This window comes from Plectropomus leopardus, chromosome 9, assembly GCF_026936395.1.
Source record: "Plectropomus leopardus strain MGB_pleo_1.0 chromosome 9, ASM2693639v1, whole genome shotgun sequence".
In the NCBI taxonomy this organism is placed as follows: Eukaryota; Metazoa; Chordata; class Actinopteri; order Perciformes; family Serranidae; genus Plectropomus; species Plectropomus leopardus.
In genome coordinates this window covers 35,236,352-35,261,233 of record NC_142184.1, presented here as the reverse complement: position 1 = coordinate 35,261,233, position 24,882 = coordinate 35,236,352, and the positions used below count along the sequence as shown (strand labels likewise).

Sequence of the window (24,882 nt, the reverse complement as noted above, 5' to 3'; positions counted from 1 at the left end):
GTGATGGGTGAACCTCAACTGACACACCAAAACCACGATTCTTTCCGGGGGAGCCACAGTGAGTCATTTAGGTCTGAGCTAAAACAAACATTTTTTTTTTTAGGTTTAACCCTTTGAAACTCAAGCAAATTGGTTTGATTTTTTTTAAGACAAAAACACAGAAAATAAAACAACAACCAACTTGTCCAGAAATGTCCAACTGAATGCAAGAAATGAGTAAGTAAAATGAAAGGAAAGAAAATTATTACCTAAAAATGTGTTTTAAAATAAGGGGATTATTAGAGGTTATTATACCCAAAAAATAGGGGAAAGTGTCCATTAAACTAAATTTGTAGTTACAATAATTTTATGTTTCAAATAATTTGACAGAAAAAATATAATTAAAAAATTATAATAAATACACATTTTTTCAGCATTGTTTTTCACTCTTTTTGTGTTCTTTTTTTTCCAGGTAATTTTCTTTACAGTTTTGTTTGTTTCGTTTTTTTTCTGTTTCTGGGCCATGTCTTGTTAAGTTACTCATTGCCTTCTCCCCTTGTTTTTGAAAAAACCCAAACCAGTTTGCTAGGTTTCAAGTGTATTAGTATATTAGTATATTATCTGAAAATTAGCACAAACAAAATGAAAGTCAAAGAACAAAACAAAACAAAAAACAAGGAAATGACCTGAGAAAAGTGCTCAGATAGATTATAATCATTCTGTAACATAATTTTAAAGACCATTATGATATTTGTAATTATAGCACCCTTTTTCCCTAGCCTTTTTTTACTCTTAATCTACAAATTTCTTGCATTTTGCAGAGCATTACTGGCAAAGTTGATCAATGCCTTTTTCCCCATGTTTTTAAAAGAAAGCCAACCCATTTAGGGTTCAGAGGTTTAAATACTTTGAAAAAACATTTTCAAAGGGTTAAGACTGCAGCGACTTATGCACAGTGCCAGCCTTTGTCTACAGATAGTGTTTATCATCATATAATTTACTACCATTCACCAAAAAAACGTTCATGACACACAGTGCATAACTACAAATCCATTACTCAAATAATGAGAGAGTAGTTTGCGTGTGCTGCTGTTATCTGGGGTGAACTATGAGGTTTCAGACTGAGCCACAGCGTCACATATTTCCTCCTCCTGTTCACTGAGCTCACTTCCTCTCTGCCATGACCGCTTACTGTGGTAAATACACACCAAAGAGATAATGGCAACAACTCTATGGTCTATATGCTTTTCATTTTGTGCATTTTCATATTTCAACCAATAAAGAAGATAAGATCATTGCACAGAAGTTCTTTGTGTTTTACCCAAACAACATCAGAAAGAACAGAAAAAAAACTACCTGATTTATTAGCATTATCAACTGAAAACTCAGCTTTCTACGATAAGAATCACGCTTGATGATGGAAATACTTTGATTTTTAAATTCAGTTGGCAATCAGTTTAATCTGATTCCATCAGAGGAAGGTATTACAATTCTGCAATTCAGTATTAGAACTTATTATCATCCCAACTGTATATATACTTTGGTAAAACTTGGCTCTTCTTTTTTGTTGGCTTTCTGCACTGAAGTGTTCAAACACCTCAAAAGGAGATTTCTGATATGTTGTTGTGTATGTTACCCAGGTTAAAAACCCAATAACCTCATAGTGAATTCTAGGCCGCTATATGCAGGTTTCTCATCCCATCAGGCTGTTTGGTGAGCAGAACCGCTCCTAAGCACACAGCATTCTACAGCATTCTACAGCATTCTACAGCATTCCTCACACACATGAACCTTACAAGCCTATGATATCAGCGGTCAGATATTTTTGTGATGGACTTCCAAGAGCAAGGTGACATTTGTTGGCGAGCGACTAACTAAACCCTGGAAACCCCTCCTTCCACAGGGAAATCCAAGTTTAGTTTAAAAACTAAACTTGGATGAACTGAACTCGAATTAACTTAACATTAAGTGGAAGCAAATTCATTAATTGTGGAACAAATGAACTAAACTGAAAGGCCTATATTTATTTATTCTTGGAAAAAAAATTAATACATTATTTAAAGTTACCATTGTCTCCTGTCTTGCTCTCAACTACTTACCTATCATCTTCTGTTCAGTCCTACTCTCATTTATTATCTTTTTTATTCGATTAAGCTCAGCCCATTGGCTGCTTGTAACTCCCTCAATCTTCCTCCCACTGCATTTTACACACTTCGGACTTTTTTTAAACATTGGAAGAAAGGAAATGAGCAACTTGACAAAAAGTTAATCAAAATTAGCACAAAACTGGTAAAAAACAATCAACAAAAAACAATTTTTAAGACCTGAAAATTAGCACAAAACGATTAGAAAAACAGGAATAAAATGACTTGAAAAAAAATGCTCATATACAAACGTACATATTTCTGTGACATAATTTTAAACATGTAAAAAATATTATATTTTCTGAAAATTTCCCCTTTTTTTGTTTTAATGCTTGTAAAAGGCGTTTCATTTTCTGTTTCATCCTTCTCCATTTACTTCGGCTCTCTTGCTCTGTGAAGAGCAAAAACTCTCTTTCAACCACCAAAATATCTTCTTTTCTTCTCTTTCTACAACCTTAGCCTCCACCATGTCTCATTCCTGCTCTCCTCTTTAACCAGGATAGCACTGATCAGGCGTTACTCTATGCAGAAGATGAACTATTCTTTCTCACCTCGCTATGTCTCTCTCTTTCTATTCCCCTCGCTGCCCAACTTTCTCCTTCCACAACCTGCCAAACCATCCTCCCCAGCCCCGCTGCCCCTGCTCTCACATTCGGTGTCCTTTCCCGGAGGCTGGTAGAAAGAGAGGCCGAGGGAGATGATTGCAGCGGCCTCCAAGATGATGAGTGTGACGTCCTGTAAGGCCTCCCACACCAGCTCCAGGAAAGTCTTCGGCTTCTTCGGGGGGATGAAGTTTTGGCCGAACGTTTGGCATCGACGCTCCAGGTCTGTCGGGTCCCCACTGAGACCTGACAGATGGAGACAGAGAGAGAGACACAGGGCGGAAAAGAGGGGGGAATAAGAAAGAGATGAAATGTTAGCAAATTTCACTTAGGTGAAATTTACATGAAAAAAACGGATCCAAACAAAATACTTCTGCACACACATTTGACAGCGCCACATTCACAATTCAAAATGGGGTCTGCAAACAAAAATTCTGTTTACTTGTCCCACTGTTCAAACTGACAGGACAGATACCCAGTCATAATAGGGTGGCACCTGTGGTAGCCAATCAGATTTCAGAGGTGGCCCTTGCCACCCAAGGCCACTCCCTGGACACTCCCCTAGTGTGTATGTACACCCATGAAAAAAATGCATCATATATAACTAACGCAGTCATGAGCCGGTAATTCATGTATTAGCCAAAATCAGAAAGACTGCGATCAAAGAAGGAAGTAGTCTCCATATGGAGGCAGGTTGGGGTGTTGGATGGATCACAAAACTTGGGACTGTCAAACCAGTGTTCGGACCTGTGCGAAACAAAGGGAACTTTGATTTATTTTAAGTCTCCGGACTTTCCTCTAGAAGACTGGTTTTCATGACCATGTGAAACTGAGAAGCTTGAAACCAAATAGCCAGCTTGGGTACATGTAGACCTAGTGAACACAAAATTCTGGACTTTCCCCCAGGAGACAGGTGTTCAGAGCTGTGTGAAATTGAGTGTACTTTTAGTTATTTTAAACTATGCTATCACCATTTTTCTTTCCCTAAACTTAACCAACATCATTCGTAGTCACTAATTTGTTAGCTGTCCCAAATACCATTTTCTGGACTCAACATTGATCACCAGATAAGGTTGATAAGCAGCTGACCCCTGACAGTTTCAGTGTCAGGTGAGAGACACACTAGCCAGGTTTCCATTACAGATTTGCCCAAAACCTATCTTGCGATATTCTGCGACTTCTCCTCTGGCAATAACATTCCAAGAATCATGGTGATGGATGTTTAAAACATTAGCAGCTTTATTACTATTGCAGCCACCACACTAGCTGTCATTATTTTCAATCCAAGGTGGTGTAGGCGTGTTATGCAAGCGATGACGGAAAGGCAAGCCCATTGTATGTGGGAGTGGCCACGTATGAGGGATTTCTGGGAGATGATAGTCCATGATTTCACAGAGGAATTGTGAATTCAAAACTTCCGGATGATCAGCTCAACTTTTAAAGAGTTATGTGATGCAGTATCACCAGTTCCTCCTGACAAGCACATAGCCATAGCATCATGTGACTTAGAAAAGCCAAAATAAATGTTTGTTTTTTCACAGACATTGAAATCACATTCTTTCTCTGCAAAAAAATAAATAAGTAAAATATAATAATAATAATAATAATAATAATAATAATGATAATAATAATAATAACAATAATAATAATAATAATAATTCTAAACTGAAAATACCTACCCAATTAAAAAATATCCAAATAGCAGAATATTCTGGTCTAGCCCTATTTGTTAGATATCATATGAACCACTGTATGAGGATACATTGCATACATAAAAGTCTCAGCGATGTTGGAAATATATTTGCACTCATGGAATACCTTTTGTCCAATCAAATTACTTTTTCAGAACCAGCTGCTGTGTTAAGTGACTTAATTGCTATTTGAAATAAAAAGTTTTTTGAATCAGTGGCTATATGAATGGTCCCATGTTCTCTGTCATCCATAAAAGTGTAAATAAAATTCCACACAGAACTGCCTTCACAAAAACACTCCAAACTCATTTCACACGACTACACTACGCACATGCCCAATTGGCACAAAATCTCTCAAAAAAGCCAAAACTTCCTTGACCAACTTCTTCTTTTCAGTAGAACGGATTTAACTCCAAGTTTATTTTCCCTCCTCCAAACTCTCATCTCCATCCTCACTGCAACACTCTTACAATCCTCTCCCCTTCAACCTTACCCCTAAGTAATTCAGTTTCCATGGAGACCATGATATCAGGTCCAGGGCTTCCTGTCTCTAACAGGTTTCTGCCCAGCAACAGGTGATGTCACTCCTCCAGCGTGCGAGGTTTGGAGCACAGCTTTCTTTTTTCTTCCTTTTTTTTTTTTTTGATAGGCTATTGGGGAGGGGAGGGGGGTCAATTTGTATGCTGTGGTTGGCCAAGATCGGTGACTATCTTTACGTGCGTTTGCCTGTGAGAGTGTGTGTGTGTTTGTGTGTGTGTATGTGCTTGTGTGTGTTTGGAGACATCCTGGTCAAATGTGCTTGCTGCAGGGAGTCATATGCAGCTCCCAGGGTTGCCAAAGAGTTGTGTAGCAATATGACGCTCAACAGGGTTCAGGCCAAGGCGAGGCAGAGAAAGACAGAGAGAGAGAGAGAGAGACAGAGAGAGAGTGAGAAAACAGGTGACCTTATGCTGAGTAATCGTAGTGAGCTGTATCCTCCTTCCATTAGTCCGTCCCTCCCTCCTTCCATCTCTCGTTCATCCATCCCGTCGTTCTACCCTTCCTCCTCACCCTTTTCCACAGCCTCTCTCGTTGGCTCTCCTCCTCCTCTCTTTTCCTCCCTCTCTCAATCTCTCCTTGATGTGTCCTTGACAATGCGGCAAGCTGTTCTAGCTTTCCATCAACCCCCCCTTCCCACACACACACACACTCTCTCTCTCACACACACACACACACACACACACACCACATATACACAAACACACACTCTTTCTCTCACTCCCTCTTTCTCTTTCTCATCGTTTCTCCACCTCCTCTTTTCCGTCTCTTCAGTGTCGATATAATGGTCTCATACTGCAGTGCTGGGGTATCCATATCTGTGTGCGTGCGTGTGTGTGAGAGTGAGAGAGAGAGAGAGAGAGAGAGAGAGAGAGAGAGAGAGAGAGATCCCATTCTGTATTGGTTTAACCCCCACTCTACTTTCTATGTATCATATTACAGATGATGCTCAGCATCAGCTGCATCATTATGTCTGCGCATGTGGTATGTTAACCCTGTTGTGTGTGACTGTGTGTGTGTGTGTGTGTGTGTGTGTGTGTGTGTGTGTGTGTTTGTCATATCCATTTATGCAGTACTGTTGCAAGATGTGTATCTCTGTTGACATTTCTAGAATACATATACCCACATTTTCCTATCTATCTGTCTGATCTGTCAATTCACGGTCGTCCTCTACAATCAGTAATATTGTAATCGCACTAAAAGGCAGCAGCTTTTGTTGGAGTGTCTCAAATATGTCCCTCCAATGTTCTCTTAGGGCTTCCGTAGTTCACAGTAGGCTGCACCCTCCCCTTGCGCATACCTCCTAAAGAAACACACTCACCACTACATGACAAGCAAGCATCAATGACAATGTAGAGTACATTCCCTAAAAAGTCTCAGTCTCGTCAGCTGTTTGGAACTAGTTCGGTTTTGCGGCATCAGATCTGGAACAATCCACAGTCTGCAGCCAAGTTTGTTTAAATGCTGCTGCAAGTAAAGGCAGCAGCTGGACCGATTTATTTGAACATCTCCAATGAGGGGGAAGTGTCTCACTCCGAGATGCACTAGACCGCGTCAGCACACAAACAGCCGGTAAAAAGCACCCGACATTAGTAGAATCATTGTCCCGTTGCGTCCCAGCGACCCGCTGCAAAGCTGTTACTGATGCATATCGCTGAGGATATGGTGCCTGTATATACAGTGGAAAAGCCTGGCATTATCCACATGCTGAAAACTATTCACCGCAGTTATGTGCTACCAGCCACGCTGCCTCACCTGTACAACTGTATATGTGAAAAGACCACAGAGAGCTGGAGGGGATATTTTTTTACTACAACAGACCGATGCTACGGGTCATTTCAACGCAACCAATAACAACAAATCGATTAATTCGTAAATCATGTTTGGTTTGAAAATCTGAGATTTTATTTTTAGGTCATATTGCCCAGCTCTAGAATGCAGGTATGAAATGTTACATACTGTCCAAGCCTGGTAGGAAACATTGTTCACAATCTGTGTTTACACTTTGGCTGCTTTGTTGCACCAGAAGACACCATATGTAATTTTTGAAAGTTAGCACAGTGCAAAAGAAGTCTGTCGGAGTGTACAGAGGGCAGTACCTGTGTGTGTCTGTTGTTTGCCAACTGTGCTTTGTAGGGACAACTGCAGATACACGACTCTGATTGTATGCTGGCTTTGTTGGGACCTGCTGCACTGATTCCTGACCAGCTCACAGTATCAAATTAGCAACACTCAACACAGACTTACTGTAACTTAACACCCACCAACTCTCTCACTTTTTCTCCATTTCTCTCTCTCCCTCACACACACACACACACACACACACACACACACACAAATAGACTCAGCTTACACTTGAACACTCTTCTCCCTCCATTCACTCCTCTGTGTTCCTCACCATCTCACAGCTCTCAGTCATCTCTCTCTCTTGCTGACTTGTCCGGCCAACTTCTCTCTGCTATTGTGTTGCTAGGTTACAAAGTAGTTGGAGGAGTGGCTTTAGTGTGGTACCACACCCCTGTCAGAGCACACAAGTGGGCGCATGCCAATAGATCCCTGGCGCATGCACACACACACAGTAAAGACACAGAAACCCAAATTCTGCCCTCAGTAGTCATGACAAATAGGCCTATTTGACTGACATAATTACATCAACTTTTTTGTATGTGTTTGTGTGTGAGAGAAAAGAGTGTGTGTGCTTTGGCCCTGGTCAGTTTTAACAAGCATTTGCTATTATCAGGACTCCAACTAATGATTGTTTAATCATGGATTAATATATTAATTATTTTTGCAATTAACAATCTAAAACCCAGTAACCAGTTAAAACAATGGATGATTTATACTTAGACTTGTCAGCACTTAACTCATTTTGATGCTGTTATTTATATGTCCTGCTTGCTTTGCTATGTCATTCTATATGTACTTGCCCCTACCACTTATAGTGCTTTTAAATTGTAAATTAGATGTTTTGTTTGTTTGTTTTTTCTTTCTCTTGCTGATGTGTTTAAAGAAGTCTTTTAAAGTGTATGTCCTATTTCTTTGGTTTTTTGCCTAGATGTTTTTTAAGAAGCCTCTTCTAACACCTTGGCCAAGGGACTACAGATGAAAAATCGCCTCCTGGATAATCCTAGCATTTTTATACCTTGTGTATTTATTAATTTGCACTGTCCGTTTTTAATAAACTAAACCTAAATCTAGAAATTGTCATAAAATGGTGAGAAAAAAAAGTTTTGGGTCGGAGGTCATGGTTTTTGTTTTTATCTTGTGTGTGAGTGTATGTTTTTTTAATCCCTCTGTGTCCACTCTCTACATTCAGTCTGTTGCTCATGTCAGATCAATTGATGAGAGGAGAAGCTGTAGAGGAGTGAGTAAGAGCAAACTTTTAGACACAGGGAAATGAATGGTTTCACTTTTGTTGCATCTGATATTCCACTGCTCCATTTATGCCCAGAGTGCACTCTGCGTACCAAGATTGTGGTGCAGTGAATAACCGAACAGTATACATATTCCAATAGCGCTCCTAATGACCGGTCCAGCTCCAAAATCATATAAAATCAATACGTGGCGGCACATGTTTTAATCGTGGCATGCTGCCACAAATAAATGAATGCGTGGGAAACCCTGCTTTGGCTGCCTGGTGCAAGTATGCAAGCACTGTTTGAATGTTTAGGAAGGAAGTGTGCTTTGGAATTTAACAATAAAGTTATATCTTAAGCAGGCTATTCCTTGTTCATTGTTATATCGAATATACTCGAGGTATCGTGGCTTGATCCACATGCGATATATAAAATGACTATATCACAAACATAAAAATTAGTAAAAATTGTAAAAATTAGTAAAAATTGACATTTTTATAAGCCACCTTTTTTTTGGTTCTCTCGCTCTCTCCTACAGCTCCCCGCCTCTCTCTCTCTCTCTCTCTCTCACACACACACACACAAACACACACACACACACACACACACACACACACACACACACACACACACACACACACACACACACATACACAAAGCAGGGCTCTTGCAGAGCTCCAGACTGTAACTATTTAGTCATGTTTTATGACCATGGAGCACTACTGCGATTTGCAAATACTATTTTATATCTGAACTGTTTAGCTGTTAGTTTGTTTCCAGCTTACAGAGAATAAATCATAAGGTTTAACAGAGCTGCAGTAACAGTCTAACTTAACTGTGAGCAGGTGAGGTGTGTATTTGTATTTGCAGAGCTCAAATCTTGACTATTTAGTCACATTTAGCAACCACAAAGCACCAGTGCGACTTGCAAATATTAGTAATATTTAAACTTGAGAGCTGTTAGTTTGTTGCCACTCACAGTGAATGAATCCTCGCGGTTAAAGGCGCTGCGGTATCTGTTTAACTGTTTAACACTAAAATCCAACTGTTGACCAGAAGCTTCAAGTCCACAGCAAAAAACATCAACACTTCCTTCCTGGGACATGTCAGGACATTCAAAATAAAAGCACCATGGTTCCCATTTTGGTTTATTTAATTATAAGAATAATTTAGAAAATTTCCTTCTAAACATACTTTATTTAACTTACTTATTTATAATTGTTATTGTAACAGTAGTGTATTCAACTTCATTATATGACAGTAGCTTCTTTATTTAACTTTATCGTAACTGCAGTTCATTCAATAATTTTGTATTAATGTTTTCACTACATTGATTCAGACTGATGTTTCACCCTTACTTATGGTTCTTTATTTGTTATCAAAGGTCCAGTGTAGGATTTGGTGGGATCTAGTGGTGAGGTTGCAGAGGTGAAATTTCTCCTGTGTGCCAAAGGTGTAGGAGAACTATGGTGACTGATGCATAAAAGAAAATGTTCCTATCCATAGCCAGTGTTTGGTTTGTTTCTTCTGGGATACTGTAGAAACAATATGGGGGACTATGTGGAGGAGCACCCACTTCACATGTTGAAATAAATGGCTCATTCTAAGGTAACAAAAACACAATGACTCTTTATTTTTAGGTGATTATAAATTAATAAAAACATAGTTATGAATATGCCATTCAGGCCAATAGATGCCCTTAAATCCAACACAGTGGCCCTCTAAAAATAGACGGAAAAAAATTGAGCCAAAATGATAAGTCAATTAAAAATAATTCTTAATAATCAACTATTTTGATGATTCATTTATCATTTTTGAAGCAAAAATGCCAAATATTTGCTGATTTCTGGTTCTCAAAAGTGAGAATCCGTGGCAGGTTAATCAAAAATTACAGAAATCACAAGGCACAGACCTAACATGATTAACAGATTAATTGAAAGAATTTTGAAAATACTTGTATGGTAATAAATGGACCCACATTTACAGACACTGCAGGTGTGTCATTTGAGATTCTAGTCGACGCTTGCACACTTTTATTCCACTCATCCATTTATGGATTTACTCTATCAGCTTTCCGTCCATGCATCCATTATAATCCCATCATCCATTCACCAATCAATTTATCCAGGAATCCATCCCAGCCAGGATTACACTCCATGAATAAAACGTGTTTTTACTGTTTGATGGAAAGTGCTTTCGTTCCATTCTGCGTCATTCAGTCTGAGGTGTGTTGCACTGCAGTGAAAGTGTTCAATTCAGTCCACTTGTGCAGTAATAATGTATGAGTAAAATAAAATGAGTGTTGTCTTGGACACTTTTTGTGATTATAACATTTTGTCAGCGTGAAACTTCAGCGTGAATGACTGACAATATGTGATCTGTTTCGTTTGTTTGAGCCAAAGGATGAAGTCAGACAGATGATTTGGACACATTTGCATATTTGTTGTGAGTGAAGCACATTGATCCTACATTGTGTGAAATGTGCTATAGAAATAAAGTTGACTTGACTAAACTTGACATTTTGCAGCGACATCACTCATGCAATGACCAAATAGTACGATGTCATCCACCCTTTCACTCCTCTCAACTCATCTTAGTGTGCCAATTCACCTCACTGTTAACTAGGCTTGGGGGTTATCACAGTATACCGGGGTATTTAAAAATCCTGAGGGTACGTTTTTCAATATCATCATAAACACAGGCACTCATTAAACGTAGAGTATGTAGTGCACAGCATGCACCTTAGTCTCTGGTCTCTACTGGTGAAACAAGCAGCTGAGCTGAAAGACACTGGGACACCTAGTGGTGGAGGGAGAACTTACGCTTTGTGATATTGGCAGAAATCAGCATGTTAGCCGATACAATATTTCATTTTAAAGCCAATATCTGATAATGTCGATGGCCTGCCGATATTATTGTGCATGCCTAGTTATAGAAATGTAAACAGCCGGCGGCCACCAGCTGTTAGTCCCCGCTGAGAATATCTAACTCAGAAAAATATGGATTCATTTTGATTAAACTACAACTGGTGATTGTTTGAGCAGTGGACTTACAAACTAGATTACTAGCAAGAGTAACCAAGATGCTTTGGGTGAGTTTTATTTCGTTTCTGTCAATTTCAAATGAGGTTTGTTTTATGATGAGTTTACGAAGCAATTAAGCCTCGTCAGTCTTCCATGACCGAGAGAAAGTTGAATTCAAAAGCTGTACAGTTCCTTAGTAAGGAATATAGGTGTGAGAATATTACTGTCTGAACATTTTGTGGGTTTATATTGTGTATTTATCAGGACTGTTAAACTATAAAATATTTTAAATTGCAATTAAATGCAGAATTTCAATAGTTAGTGGCAATTATTTAATTTTTTTAGCCACATTTTCAATCAATTATTTTGCATTACAGAAATGTATGTCCACATTGGCAAGGTAAAGCAGTTCTTACCAGATTGTCTTGATTAAGAATCAAATGACAGCAAAAACTGTATGGGACTAGCATAAAGTGGGTATAACTGTAAAGGGGAGACTCACGGGTACCTATAGAACCCATTTTCTTTTTTTAAAGATATTTTTTGGGTGTTTTGCCTTTAATTGGTGGGACAGCGAAGTGTGAAAGGGGGAGAGAGAGAGGGTGACATGCAGCAAAGCGCAGAGGCTGGAATCAAACCCGCAGCCGCTGCGGCGAGGGGACACAGCCTCTGTACCCCTAGAACCCATTTTCATTCAGATATCTTGAGGTCAAGGGACCCCTGTGAAATGGCCAGAATGTTTTTCCATCGCCAAAATTAAGCCTGACTTTGGAGCACGGTGCCACTTGATTCATCGGGTCCTGTAGTTTCAAAACTAAGCCCGGTGTAGCCATTTAAAGATGGGAATATTTGCCCTGTTTTTTTTTTTAAAAAAAACAAACATTATATACAGACCTTCATCTCATCAAGATTAAACCTTTAAATCCTAAATTGACATCAATGTTCTTTTGCCCATTGCAATAATGTTTATCTTAGAACCCTGAGCAGATTGGTTTGATGTCTTTCAAAAATGTGACAAAGGGAAATGAGGAAGAAAGACCCCACAAATTGCATGAAATTAGTTATTTAGAACTTTTTTTTTCTTTTATCTAGGGAAGAATGTCCTGACAGATATTTACAATTATCATAATTATACAATTAAATTCTGGTACTGATTTATGATTATTTTAAGCACCTTTTGGGTCATTTCCTTGTTTATGTTTTTTATTTTTAAACTTTATTCTATTTTTTTTTTTTACCCTGATTTTCAGGCAATTTTATTGCAGCTTTTTACTACTCCCTTGCTAATTTTTGGCATGATGAAAATGAAATCAGGTCTATTTGCACAGGTTTCAAACGTGTTAATGCTGACAGCCCTAGTATTAAGTAGTGCACTTCTTTTCAAGAGGGTATGAAGGTATGAAATACTAAATGCCCACTGTTAACCCATCTCCATTTATCCACGCTAGAAATCCATCCACAAAGCCAGCAATCTATTCCCCCATTCATATGTCTACTCATTCAGCCAACCATTCCCTCCATCAGTCTATTCATACATGTTCTCTCATCCATTCATCCATCGAGCCATCTACTCTATAATTCATCCATCCACCAAACTACTTTTTTAACTATTCATCCGAGCCTACTCACCATCAGTAGTGCTGGACTGTAGTCTCTGGCAGAGTCCTTCTGTGCTTCCGTAGCTGTCCTGGATCTTCTGCAGGGCATCGTTCCCTCGGAGCTCCATCAGCTCCCTGAGCTCTGTCACTGTGACCCCAAAGTCTCCCCCTGCATGGCTGCCATCTGCCCTTCCTCCTCCGCCTCGTGTCCCTTTGGGATAAAACTCCACTGCACTGTTTGCCATTTCCCCCATAGTGGCTGTTGTTGACATGTCAGTAAGGTTTTTCTCTGTTTTGGTCCTCCGCTCTCTCTGCGCTCTATCCTCAATTCAGTTCCCCTTTCGTTTGGTTGGTGGAGAGTTGTTCATGTGCTCAATAATAAGAATCTTGTTTTGATCTCTTACTTAAAAAATGTGCAATTATGATGATACACGTAACCCCTTTTTTAATTTCATTTAAGGGCGATGAGGGGACGTTTCTATTTTTTCTCCTGACTATCTTGGCCTAGCCTCCCGCTGCTCCTTTAATTCTCCATAACAGGCAGAGGAGGGTGAGGGGTATCAAGGACAGCAAGCAGGGGCCCTTGAGAAGCCTGACGTCTGAATGAATCCAGCTTTCTTTTCCGTCGTCTCCTCTGCGACTCCGCTCTTTCCTCGTTTCTGTCCCCCTCCCTCCAGGGTCACGGCCAGTCCATGGACAGATGGACGGACGGGTTGACAGACTTACAGACGGGGATGGAGGGATGATGGACGGATGGAGAGAGGGGCGAGCAAGGCAAAGGCGGCTGATAAATCAGAGACAGGAAGCGGATCCAGTTCAGAGGTAGCTACTGCTGCACCACCAGGACCTGCGAGAGAGGAAGAGACAAAACATTACCACTCAGTTTTATCGATCTCACTCACAAACAGTATGCTCAGACTGGATTCAGCTGTGAAACTTCTTTTGATGCAGTGGTTACCAGTAACACACCAGTCTTCATCTGTAATAATACACATGTATTTGAACTATGCAGTCATTTAGTAAATGGTACAAACATGAGAAATTTGATTATCTGTACACCTAAGATCATTATTGGTATAATAATAGCCCTGAAAGAACACTTCAAGGAGCTGTAAATGACATTCAGAGAATATCCATGATTCAGAGCCTGTGCAGGGATTGTCTGCACATGGCTAGTTAGCCACAAGCCCCCAAGCATTTAAATTTTGTATTATTTTGTAGTGGCCAAAAGTAGAATTACACCATTCAGGTCTGTCACGATGCCCACATGCCCAGACAGACTTTTCCCCATTGACTTACATCAGGGAAAGAGATGTCTGTAAATCAGTGGATAATTTTTGTGAACTTCAAAACCCCCACGAAATGAGTCATTTCACTATCTGGATTTAAGCCATCCAGTTTAATAACATATGGGAAGTCTAAAAGAGCCACAAGATTCCATTTTTTAGACCACCATTCAAGTTAGCAAAGCACAAAATTCGGTCAACCTCATGCCTCAAGGGCCTGTAGCTCCAGGTATTTTATACCTGAAAAAAGAGCTTTTTTTGCCTCATGCGCCATTGAGCAGCTCTCAAAGGAATGAACGTGGCCTAGCCTCCATGGCTATATCCAGACTTTCTTTAATACATCCATGGCTAGTTGCTAAAGGGGCTAACAGCATGAACAGTGCTAACAAAAGCAACGGTGCTGACAGCGCTAATGGTGTTAACCTGGGGAGAAAACTAGAGTGTCGGTATTACGCGTTTGTGATGAAGCCATCACCCTTATCAGCGATAACCACCTGTATCCACCATGTAAGTGCAGTGTAGAGTGGCGGCGATAATATAGTCAATGGGACACACACGACTCACAAGCACTAACATGCACTTGTGGCTGGAACAGCTTACCACAACAAGCCACAGAGAAGCTCGGTTTACACACAGAGTTAGCGTGACTTCATTCTCTGCTTTAGATGTCTTTTTAAATAGCAGAGCATATAGTGGTTTACTGTTATATTGATGTTCTGAATGTTAAATACAGAAATTGTGAACCTTTGCTCAGTTTCTCTACACATTTAGCATTTGTCTCACTTCATGCAATGTTTAGACCTACAATCATTAGTTTTTGTGTCCACTTTGCAGCAGCATTTCAAGTTGTGACTACAACACTGACATTAGGGTTGCCAAAAAAATAAAACTCAGATGGGGTGGGTGATATGGCCGTAAAATTAGATATTTCAGTGTATTTTTGCAGTAACGATATTCTTGATAATATGACAAAATACTGTTATAATAGCTATGCCACCAACTATCACCAGGTCTTTATGAGGAATTTAGAGAGGTTAGCTCCTGTTTTAACATCGTTGAAGTATTAAACATTTATCATAAACATTAACCTGGCCAACGGCACACATCAACATTAGCCGTTTTAATATTTGCTATTAGCCAATAGCTACACAAGCCATCTGTTATGCTATCACTTCGCTAGCAGCTAACCTCTTACAATGAAACGACTAACGCCTGGAACACAGTGCATGCGTGAGCAGCCCGTGACAACAACATCGCCAAACTGCACAATCTTAATTCTCTAAAAGAAATCAGACAATCTCCTGAATGTTGCTTTAATCCACTAACCATTATGCATATGGTGCTCTAGTGAATACTTAAAGAAACATGTTTTAATGCTTTTTTTGGACAACCATGAATGGAGTTCTGCAGCACAAGTCATTGTTGCTTTTGGTCTTTCATGGGACTTATAGGTAATAAGAACTACAGACTATCTTGCAAATGGTTCACATCAGGCGCAGTACATGGCTTAAAAAATGTCAGCCATGAGGAAAAAATAAGGGAGTGGGGTGGGGTGGGGTGGCAGGTGGGGCATATGGCCTCCTACCCCAGCCCCCAGGAAGTATGCCAGGCTTTGAAGCCAGTTTTCTTAGTGGCCAGACAGTGTAATTACACCGTCATGCAATGCCCTGCAGCCCAAAAACACTTTTACCCTTTCACTTACATGGCGATAGAGAGATCTGTAAATCAGTCCATACATTTTTGGAGCGTCACAATTCTCGCAAAATGCTGCTTTTCACAATCAGGACTTGATCCATTCGACCCAATAACATGTAGAAAGTCTAGAAGAGGCCCATGATTAAAGCCTCTTGTCCCCATTCAAGTTAGCAGAGCACCAAACTGGAAGTTAGCCATTTGGCTGTGATCAGCCGAGCTCGACTGCCCTACGTCTCCAGTGTGTTTGCTCTGTGGGCCACATAGCGCAGAAGTAGTGCCAATCATCCCCGGATCATCCAGGTAATTTTATATGCTGAACCATTTTTTCTTCATGTGCCACTGAGCAGCTCTCATACAAATGAATAAGGGTCCCATGTTCAACACTGTACCCAGTTCACTTAATACATCCATGGGCCATTGTGATCTCAACTAAACACCTGCAAAGTTTTGTGTCTGCATGTTGTAAAGTTATCGCACTGACAATAAGAGTTCACAGACAGACAGTCATATAAAAACCTGCAAACTACTCAAAACTGCTCTTGTGGCAGTTCCTGCGAGAATAGATATAGGTGTCAACAGGACCATAGTTTACAATGACACACACAAACTCTCAAACTTACTAAATAATACCAGCCGTCGCTGCATTGTCATGGCTGGTAGATTTGGGCATTACCACTGTGTTATAGCGGGGTATTTAGAAATCCTAAAGGTGGGGCGTTGGGTGGCTCGGTGGATAAAGCAGGCACCCCATAAATGAAGGCAATGTCCTTGCTGCAGCGGCTACGGCTTCGACTCCAGCTCGCAGCCCTTTGCTGCATGTCATCCCCTCTCTCTCCCGCTTTCACATTATCAGTCTTCTGTCCTGTCTAATAAATGCAACAATGCCAAAAAATAACCTTTAAAAAGAAGAAAAAGAAAAAGAAATCCTAAAGGTTTGTTTTATAAATACAGGCACTCATTAAACTTATTGTGTGTAGTGCACAACACACACCTCAGTCTCCAGTCACTACTGGTAAAACAGGCAGCTGAGCTGAAAGACACTGTGACACCTTGTGGTGGAGGGAGAAGTTTCAGGACTGTAAACAGCCAGCGGCCAGCAGGCAGAGAGAGACTGTGTGTAATAACAGCATTTTTTTACATCTGACTTGGTGAATTAAGGATTTGTTTTGACCAAACTGGAGCTGGTGATTGTTGGAACAGTTGACTTACTAACTAGATTACTAGCAAAAGTGATTTTTGTTTTGTTTCTGTCAAGTCTGAATGAATTGTGTTTTATGATGCATTAACAAGGTGATTAAGCCTCCTCATTCTTCAGTGACCGAGACAAAGTTGAATTCAAAAGCTACTTAGTTGTATTTCTCTGTTTAATAAGGAAATGGGTGTGAGAATATTACTTTTCTTAACATTGTGTTGGTTACTATTGTGTATTTATTAGTTTGAAAAGCTGAATTAAGTAGCGCACTCGCAGTCCGGAGGGTGACAGTTAGCGCTGCATATTCATAGCATCACATACTATATACCCCTGTGAAATTTCAGGAAGGTATGAAATATTACATACTGCCCAAGTCTAATAGCATAATAAAGATTAACAACATTTGCTCCTTTAGTTCAACCAACGTAATGTTACTTCAAACCAGGTAGGTCCAGCCCATCCACATTGTTTCAACCCATGCCCAACCCTGGACACATCCACACGCCTTGTTGCTGCAATTAACTCCCGTTCGATTCATTGGGTCTAATAAGAGGCAAGTGAGACCTGAAAGAGGGAAATTTCCTGAAGTGTGCTGCTCTTGTTGAATCCCCTGAAAAACAATTTCCTAATCACCGAATTAACATTTCAGCCCAACTCTGGAACTGATTTAATTGAAATCTGACACAGATAGCGTTCAGCGGCAGAACGACAACTTTAGCCACACAGAGTGAGACGAAGCATGAGCAAATTTGCCCAAAACTAAATATTCTCAGCATCACATACAACACAACGTATTTCTGATTGCCCTTTTGGGATGTTTTTCATAAGGATGAGCATGAAAAACTGAAAGAACCAAATATCATCATAAATTCTTTTTCTCCTCCCTCCTCTCCCCTCTTCCCTCTCCCTCAGCTCCCTCTGCCTCTTGCATCTTCTCCCTCTCTGCCCTGCCATGCCTCTATCCTGACTGAGAGTGTTAGTTTATGACTGAGTCACTCTGCTCTGCCTTTGAAGCTTCCTCTCGCTCTCCATCTTTTCTTATTTGCCTGCTCTCCCATCTATCTGTATTTATCTATATAGGTATACATCTGTTTTTTTCTTTTTTTACATGCCTCAGTTTGCGGTATCTCATCTCTTGTTATTATTTTACCATCCTCTTTTCTCCTCTCTCTTGACTCCCTCATTTTGTTGCTATCCCTGTCTATCTGCTTCCTGCTACTGCAATCATTTATTTACTCAGCCAGTCATGCATTTTCTTCCCATCCCGGTCTCTTACTCACTGATTCTGTCTGATTTTATAACACTCAGCCTCCCCAACTATTGCAACTAACTATGACCACGTCTCTCTGTTTGCCTCAGATCTTCGATGTGTACAGTGCACATGCGAGTTACATAAATTGCAAAAAAAAAAGTCTTTGTTACTCAATTTGTTATGCCTTTCTAGCTCTTACTCATACATAAATACAGTCCTCTTTAGCCACAGGACACAAGCATCACAAATGTACAGTACACAAAAAGACACTAACACTCATGCCCAGAGACATCGCTTGTATGATCGCTGACATAACACACACATACACACAAATGTGTCATACACCACAGTGCTTTCAAAATGAAAGTAAGACAGAGGGAGAGGAGGAGGAGTGGGGGGGGGGTGTGCCGGCTGAAAATGTGTTTGAACATGAAAAGAGTCAGACAAAAGGTCACAGCAATCCTCAGCGGCCTGCCCATTTATCCTGAATGCTAGCCCTGCTTCTCCGCACACCATCCCTCAGGGGGTCGGAGCAATTTGATTGTATTTTTGTTGCTTTTTTTTTTTAAGAGAAAGTGGCCCACTCTTTTACCTCAGGTATTTTCTCTTTATCGCAGAAGGAAGAAAGTTGAGTGGGGAACACACGGGAGAGAGGATCCTTTCGAGATTTGAGTCTGCACTGTAAAATAATCTCCAATTGCCTTGAAAAGTGAAAGTGAATATAACTATATATATGTTTTCAGTTTACTTGAAATTTAGATTTATTTACTAATTTTCTTTAAGTTGCTGTAACTTAAAAAAGATGACCAAAATCACATTGTTCTTTCTTAGTGTTAGCAACTTGGGTAGTCTGACTTAGCTTGATCATGACAAAGAGGATTTTGCTAAGATTTCAGAGTTCTGTTTTGTTAACATGTTTGAGAATATTTAAATATGACTGACTAGTACACTAAAAAAAACTTCAAATAATTACTTCAATCGGTAATACATAAATTAAGTCAGTTTTTTCAAATCAAGTCATCAAGCTTGATCAACACAACTGATTGGAAATTGAGTTGAGAAAACTTAATTCGTTTACATGTTAATAATTGAAGTAAGGATTTTAATTTGGTCAACAATTCTTTTTTTCAGTGTATGAAGCCAGCAGAGTACATAATGTAGCACAGTGAACTTGGTTTAACTTGTCATTTATAAGTTGAAACAACTTCACAAAATTAAGTATGACTAAATTTTAAGTAAACGTACACATTAAATTATAGTAAAAAGTAAACACTGATTAAGATTAATAGTAATATTTATTTACATTTTTCAAGGGAATCTATTTCCTACATTTTTACATTTTTACAGCACACTTGTAAAATGAATCAAACTTTCAAAAGTATTTGTGAAGTGTAAGCAGTAGGTGTAGGAGGTGATGGACCAAGTTTTGATTAATTTATTAAAAGTAAGTTAGACCTATCCAGTATTTTCAAACCTGAGGGTTAAGCCTTTTCTACAAGGTCACAGCATAAATCTGAGCGGTCTCAAGATAATTTATATTTGGAGAACTGAGGTTGTATCAATTTTTAAACTGAATTTTGCTTTTTGTGAAATACTGGATAATTTTAACAATCGAGGAAGTGAATGTCCTTGGTGAAAATGCTAGCAACTCATCTGAAACTATAATACTTTCCTTTTAAAAATGGGATCATAACCTAAAAAGGTTAAAGTTGCTAAAACTTAGAATTATTGATTTAATTAGACTTGTCATTTTGTCAGTTACAGAAACTTCACAAAATCAAGCAGGCCTACATAAGACTAAATTTTAAGTAAACTTAACAATTAGGTGCAAAGCAAACATAAATTAAGATTATTATACTTACAATATTCAAGACAATCAGTTTCCTAGTATTTGTAACTAAAATTAACTTGTCAGATTTTACAGTGGAGACCAGCACTATGCTTTGACTGTGTGTGTGCATGTGCGTGTGTGTGTGTGTGTGTGTGTGTGTGTGTGTGTGTGTGTGTGTGTGTGTGTGTGTTAGACAGGGCAACCCAGGCTACATCCACACACTTGAGCACATGTGACTTAACGAGTATGTGTGCACTCATCTGTACTTCTCGAGCACACGATGGTCATCATAGGTGACTGTTCACATTACTGCTCTGCGAGTGTGTGTCAGTATCTCGTCTCCCCCCGCCTACACTGGCTAGGTCCACCTGTGCACCTGCAGTCCTACTTTCTGACAGGCATCTGAAGGGGTCACCTCTGGCGGGGGCCCTTGTATCTGGGCTGCTGCCTGCCGTCGCTGGCTCGGCGCCAGTCACACACTTCTGTAATGCCCAGCGGGAATAGCACACTTAGAAGTGTGGAGCCAACAGGGCACAGATATCTGCATTACTGTAGAGCACATTAAGGCAACGGGATAGTGCCGGCGATGACGAGGAGGATGACGGGGGACAGTTTGACAAAGGGAGGGGCATGCGATTGGAGATAGAAAGAAAGGAAGAAAGAAAGAAACTTTCAATTTTGAAATTCTTTACTAAAACACCAACAGGAAAGATGCCTTTCCAATCGTCCACTCACTGACACACATGCGCATGCATGCATGCACGCATGCACGCACGCACTCACGCACACAGAAAGAAAGAAAGACTTATTTTAGACTGTTGATGTCCACTCTGATGTGTATTCATCTCTCTTGCATCTCACACACATGCACACACACACACAGTGTCCCATGTCTGTCCCACATGAGCCACTACTACTCCACCTCCACCCAAAGCAACATGCACGCACACACGCGCACACCCACACACACACTTGATGCCTGCAACTGCCAGCAGCAAAAGTGTGGAGCCAACAGGGCACAGATATCTGCATTACTGTAGAGCACATTAAGGCAACTGGATGATGCCGATGATGATGGTGAAGTTTTGAGGAAAGGAGAGGCATAGAATTGGAGTTGGGAGGAAAGAAAGAAAGGAAGAAAGATGGTACAACTTATGACTGATCAGTGTCCACTCTGATGTGCATCCATCTCTCTTGCATCTCACACACATACACATACACATGCACACACGCACACACACACACACACACACACACACTCAGTGTCCCATGTCTGTCCCACATGAGACACTATCCACCTCCACCCAAAGCTACACACACACACACACACACACACACACACACACACACACACACACACTTAATACTTGCAATTGCCAGCAACAGTGCACTTGTGTGCAGGAATGGTCCCCCTGAAACACTGTGTCTGCCACACAAAACGACCTTTCCTGGTCACCTTCAGACGTGCCTGAGCTTCATCCCTCTGCTCATCCTCAACACATATATGGCAACCAAAGGAGGTCCTGATCACAGCGGAGGAACTACAGTCAGTAGGCCTACTGAAGATGCAATGAGAGAGAGAGAGAGAGAGAGAGAGAGAGAGAGGAGCCTATGGTGCGCCACATGCCTACCCTATGTCCCTCCGCAAGGTTACCGGCCCGGCCCACTCTGCCCAACTCAAAGCGGCCCTGAACAGGACGACTTGTGAAGGTCCCTCCGGCCAGAGATCATTAGCAGATCACATCGACCCCCCCGCAGCTGAGCGCTGCAGGTGCGACGCGCCGTAACCGACACAAACAACGCAATTGATACCCAATAGCTCCCCGGCCGGGTACACTGGCTACTAGCGCCCGGGAACAGCGAGAGGCAAGCGGCAGGGCTCCATCCGCTGACACGGGACACAGATGGATGGATGGATATGCATCATTACCTCCACGGTCACAAGTGCGCGCGCGCGCGCGCACATACATACACACACACACACACACACACACACACACACACACACACATGTCATAGCGCTGTTTGCCAGGGAATTATGGTATGTCCTGCTGTATGGGCTGTTACTCCGGCAGACTAAGGCCTGGGATGAGGACTTGCCACATGAGGCCCTGGTTCACATCAAAAACATCCATGCTACATGCTATCAATGAATCACAGCACGAGCAATACATCTTCCCTAATAAAAAACGGCGCTCGGGCGCCCTGGGTAAATAACAGTCACGCACGCGGGCACGCACGGACTCTCCGACTCACCGTGCAGGCCGAGCTCAAGGACATCAGCATCAGCGCGCGGGCGGGGAGGCAGAATCCCCGTTAATCTGCGTTTGCGTGGAGCGGAGAATGTCCCAGACCGGATGAGAGTACACAGAGGGGGGGGGGACCGGGGCTGCGCCAGCTCCGGTTGCCCTGAAGGAGTGGAGGGATGAAAAGACGACGACGGTGCTGATGAATATTCCGCTCCGCGCGGTCACCTGACGGTCGGTCGGCGGAGTTCTGCGGCGGTGGAGGAGAGAGAGAGAGACAGAGAGAGAGAGACGGGGAGAGAGAGAGGATGCGCCGGGTTGAGGGTTTAAACACCTCCGTTTGTGGGGAGGGGGGGCAGTCCGCGCTCCGAGACCAGGGCTAGCTGCTCCCGGCGGTCAGAGCTGCTAATTTGACAGAATTAGGTTAACTGTTAAGGGCACCGGGAGAAAAAGAAAAGAAAAGAGACGCCGCGGTGAGAGGAGAAGCTCATGCGACATCTTTGGAGGAGGAGGAGGAGGAGGAGGAGGAGGGGTTGAGCCACTGCGAGAGCCCGCGCGCACAGGAGCTCGGTCGCAGCATCCGCGAGATGAACCGAGCGGGGCGGAGGGGAGGGGGGGCTGTATACGTCAACCCCTACCTACTCGGCTGCGTGATGACGACAGCAGACACACCGCAGTGGATGCTTTGTGTGGAGGCCGTTATCAGCTGCTGTTTGAAAACCGACATGCATATGATCAGGAACAAGCCTTTTGGCTTGCTCACTTTGTCATGATTACTTGCTAGATGGGGGAAAAATTAGACAAATTTGTCATTAAATTCAATTTTTTTTTAATTATTAAAAAAAACAAAACAACAACAAACACCAAAAAAAAAAAAAAAAAACATGGTTAAACATCATTCAGGAATGTAATGGAATAAACTTGCCAAATATTTTTCTATGATCACGAGTACACCTGACTTGAGGACTTTTGACTTGAAATAATGAAGCTAATCACGTCTTAAAACCCATTTTTATAAACCTGCTTTTATGTGATCTTATCTATTTTAAATCATCTATTTTAGTTAGTCTCTCAATTTATTCTGTCATGATCGTGAGTAGTTCTATTATTAGTGCTATTATTTCTGTGTTTACTCCTAATATTTTTTGAAAGGTATTTAATCTTATTGGTACAGGTTGTTATTGTTAATTTTGTTTTGTAATTTGTTCTTTGTTTAATTCTACTTTAAATTTTGTCTGGCCTTAGTTTGGCATTATTGCTGTTAAAGGTGCTATATAAATAAAGTTATTATGATGACGATGATGATTATCATTATTATCATTATGGTTGTTATTACTGATTATTATTATTATTATTATTATTATTATTATTATATTTTATTTTTCTATTATTATTTTTCTATAATAAATTAATGCAGCCCACTGCCTTGAGTTTAATCGGGTTAAATTAAGATTGTAAAGAAACCTGATCAGGGTAAAGTGAACCTCCAAGTGGACTTCTAATTAGAAGATGCTGTCTTTAGGCACTTGGTGGGAGAATACAGATCATTAATAGTACAAAAATATGAAATTCATTACATGTTAAAGTACATCATTCCAAATCCTACTTGTAAAATATATCAATCAAATGCGTGTGAACGAAAGGCCATGCAAGAAGCGTTGCCTTGTAAACGGCCCTCAAATCTCAAACTTGTTGCCTCATTGTTTGGTTGGAAAGTGAACTCTGTGAAGTGCAGTGTAAAAACTGCACATTTACTATATACCTGTGGACACCGTGGAGCCCACTCAAAGAGCACTGGATGATTGGGTCCCCACTTTAGGTGGTACTTGACTGGGCCACAGCTCACAGGTCTGGGGTAATAAACCCAGTGCTAAACGATGTGTTTGGCAGCAAAGAGCCTTCCTCCTCCTCCTCCTCTTCTTATCCGTGCAGCCAAACTAAGCAGAGGCCTGAGGCGCTGTCCACTGTGCTGAAAGCTAGCACACCCTAGTGCTGAAGAACAAAGACTCATATGTTCATTTCATGCAGCCCCCGCCAACACACACAAAAACACACACACACCAGTCCGTCACACCCACATCCTCCCATCCGCACACATGGCTTTACCCAACTGGCTACTGTCAAAGCTTGTTATGCAGTGAGCCAGTGTGAGGAGAAATGTATTTATAGATGAATCAGATGAACTTATTAATAGATATCCTCCACACTGCAGGGAGATGGACCACAGACTTGCCCGTCCATGCAGGCACACACACACGTATATATACACATGCACACACATCTTGATGAGAAGCTTTGTTGCTGATTTTATCTTTTCCTTGTCTTATCTTGAACGGTTCCACACCACAAAAAAATCAGACACTTAAAAAAAATTAGACACTTTCTTTGTGGATGAGCACAAATCTGTTTTTTCCCCACAAATACAAAAATGTCCTCCTCCTCCTCTCAAA

General features: G+C 41.0%; 1 protein-coding gene across 1 annotated transcript in view; it reads right to left on the bottom strand.

The window, feature by feature from the left end:
- atp2b3b (ATPase plasma membrane Ca2+ transporting 3b) overlaps positions 1-23,020 on the bottom strand; it is a 76,862-nt gene extending 53,842 nt beyond the window's left edge. Inside the window, 3 exon segments of the mRNA XM_088082640.1 lie at positions 2,774-2,971; positions 12,962-13,777; positions 22,443-23,020. Of these exon segments, the coding sequence (XP_087938766.1) occupies positions 2,774-2,971; positions 12,962-13,202 (439 nt within the window). The 5' untranslated portion in view covers positions 13,203-13,777; positions 22,443-23,020.
- Positions 23,021-24,882: the final 1,862 nt, after the last annotated feature.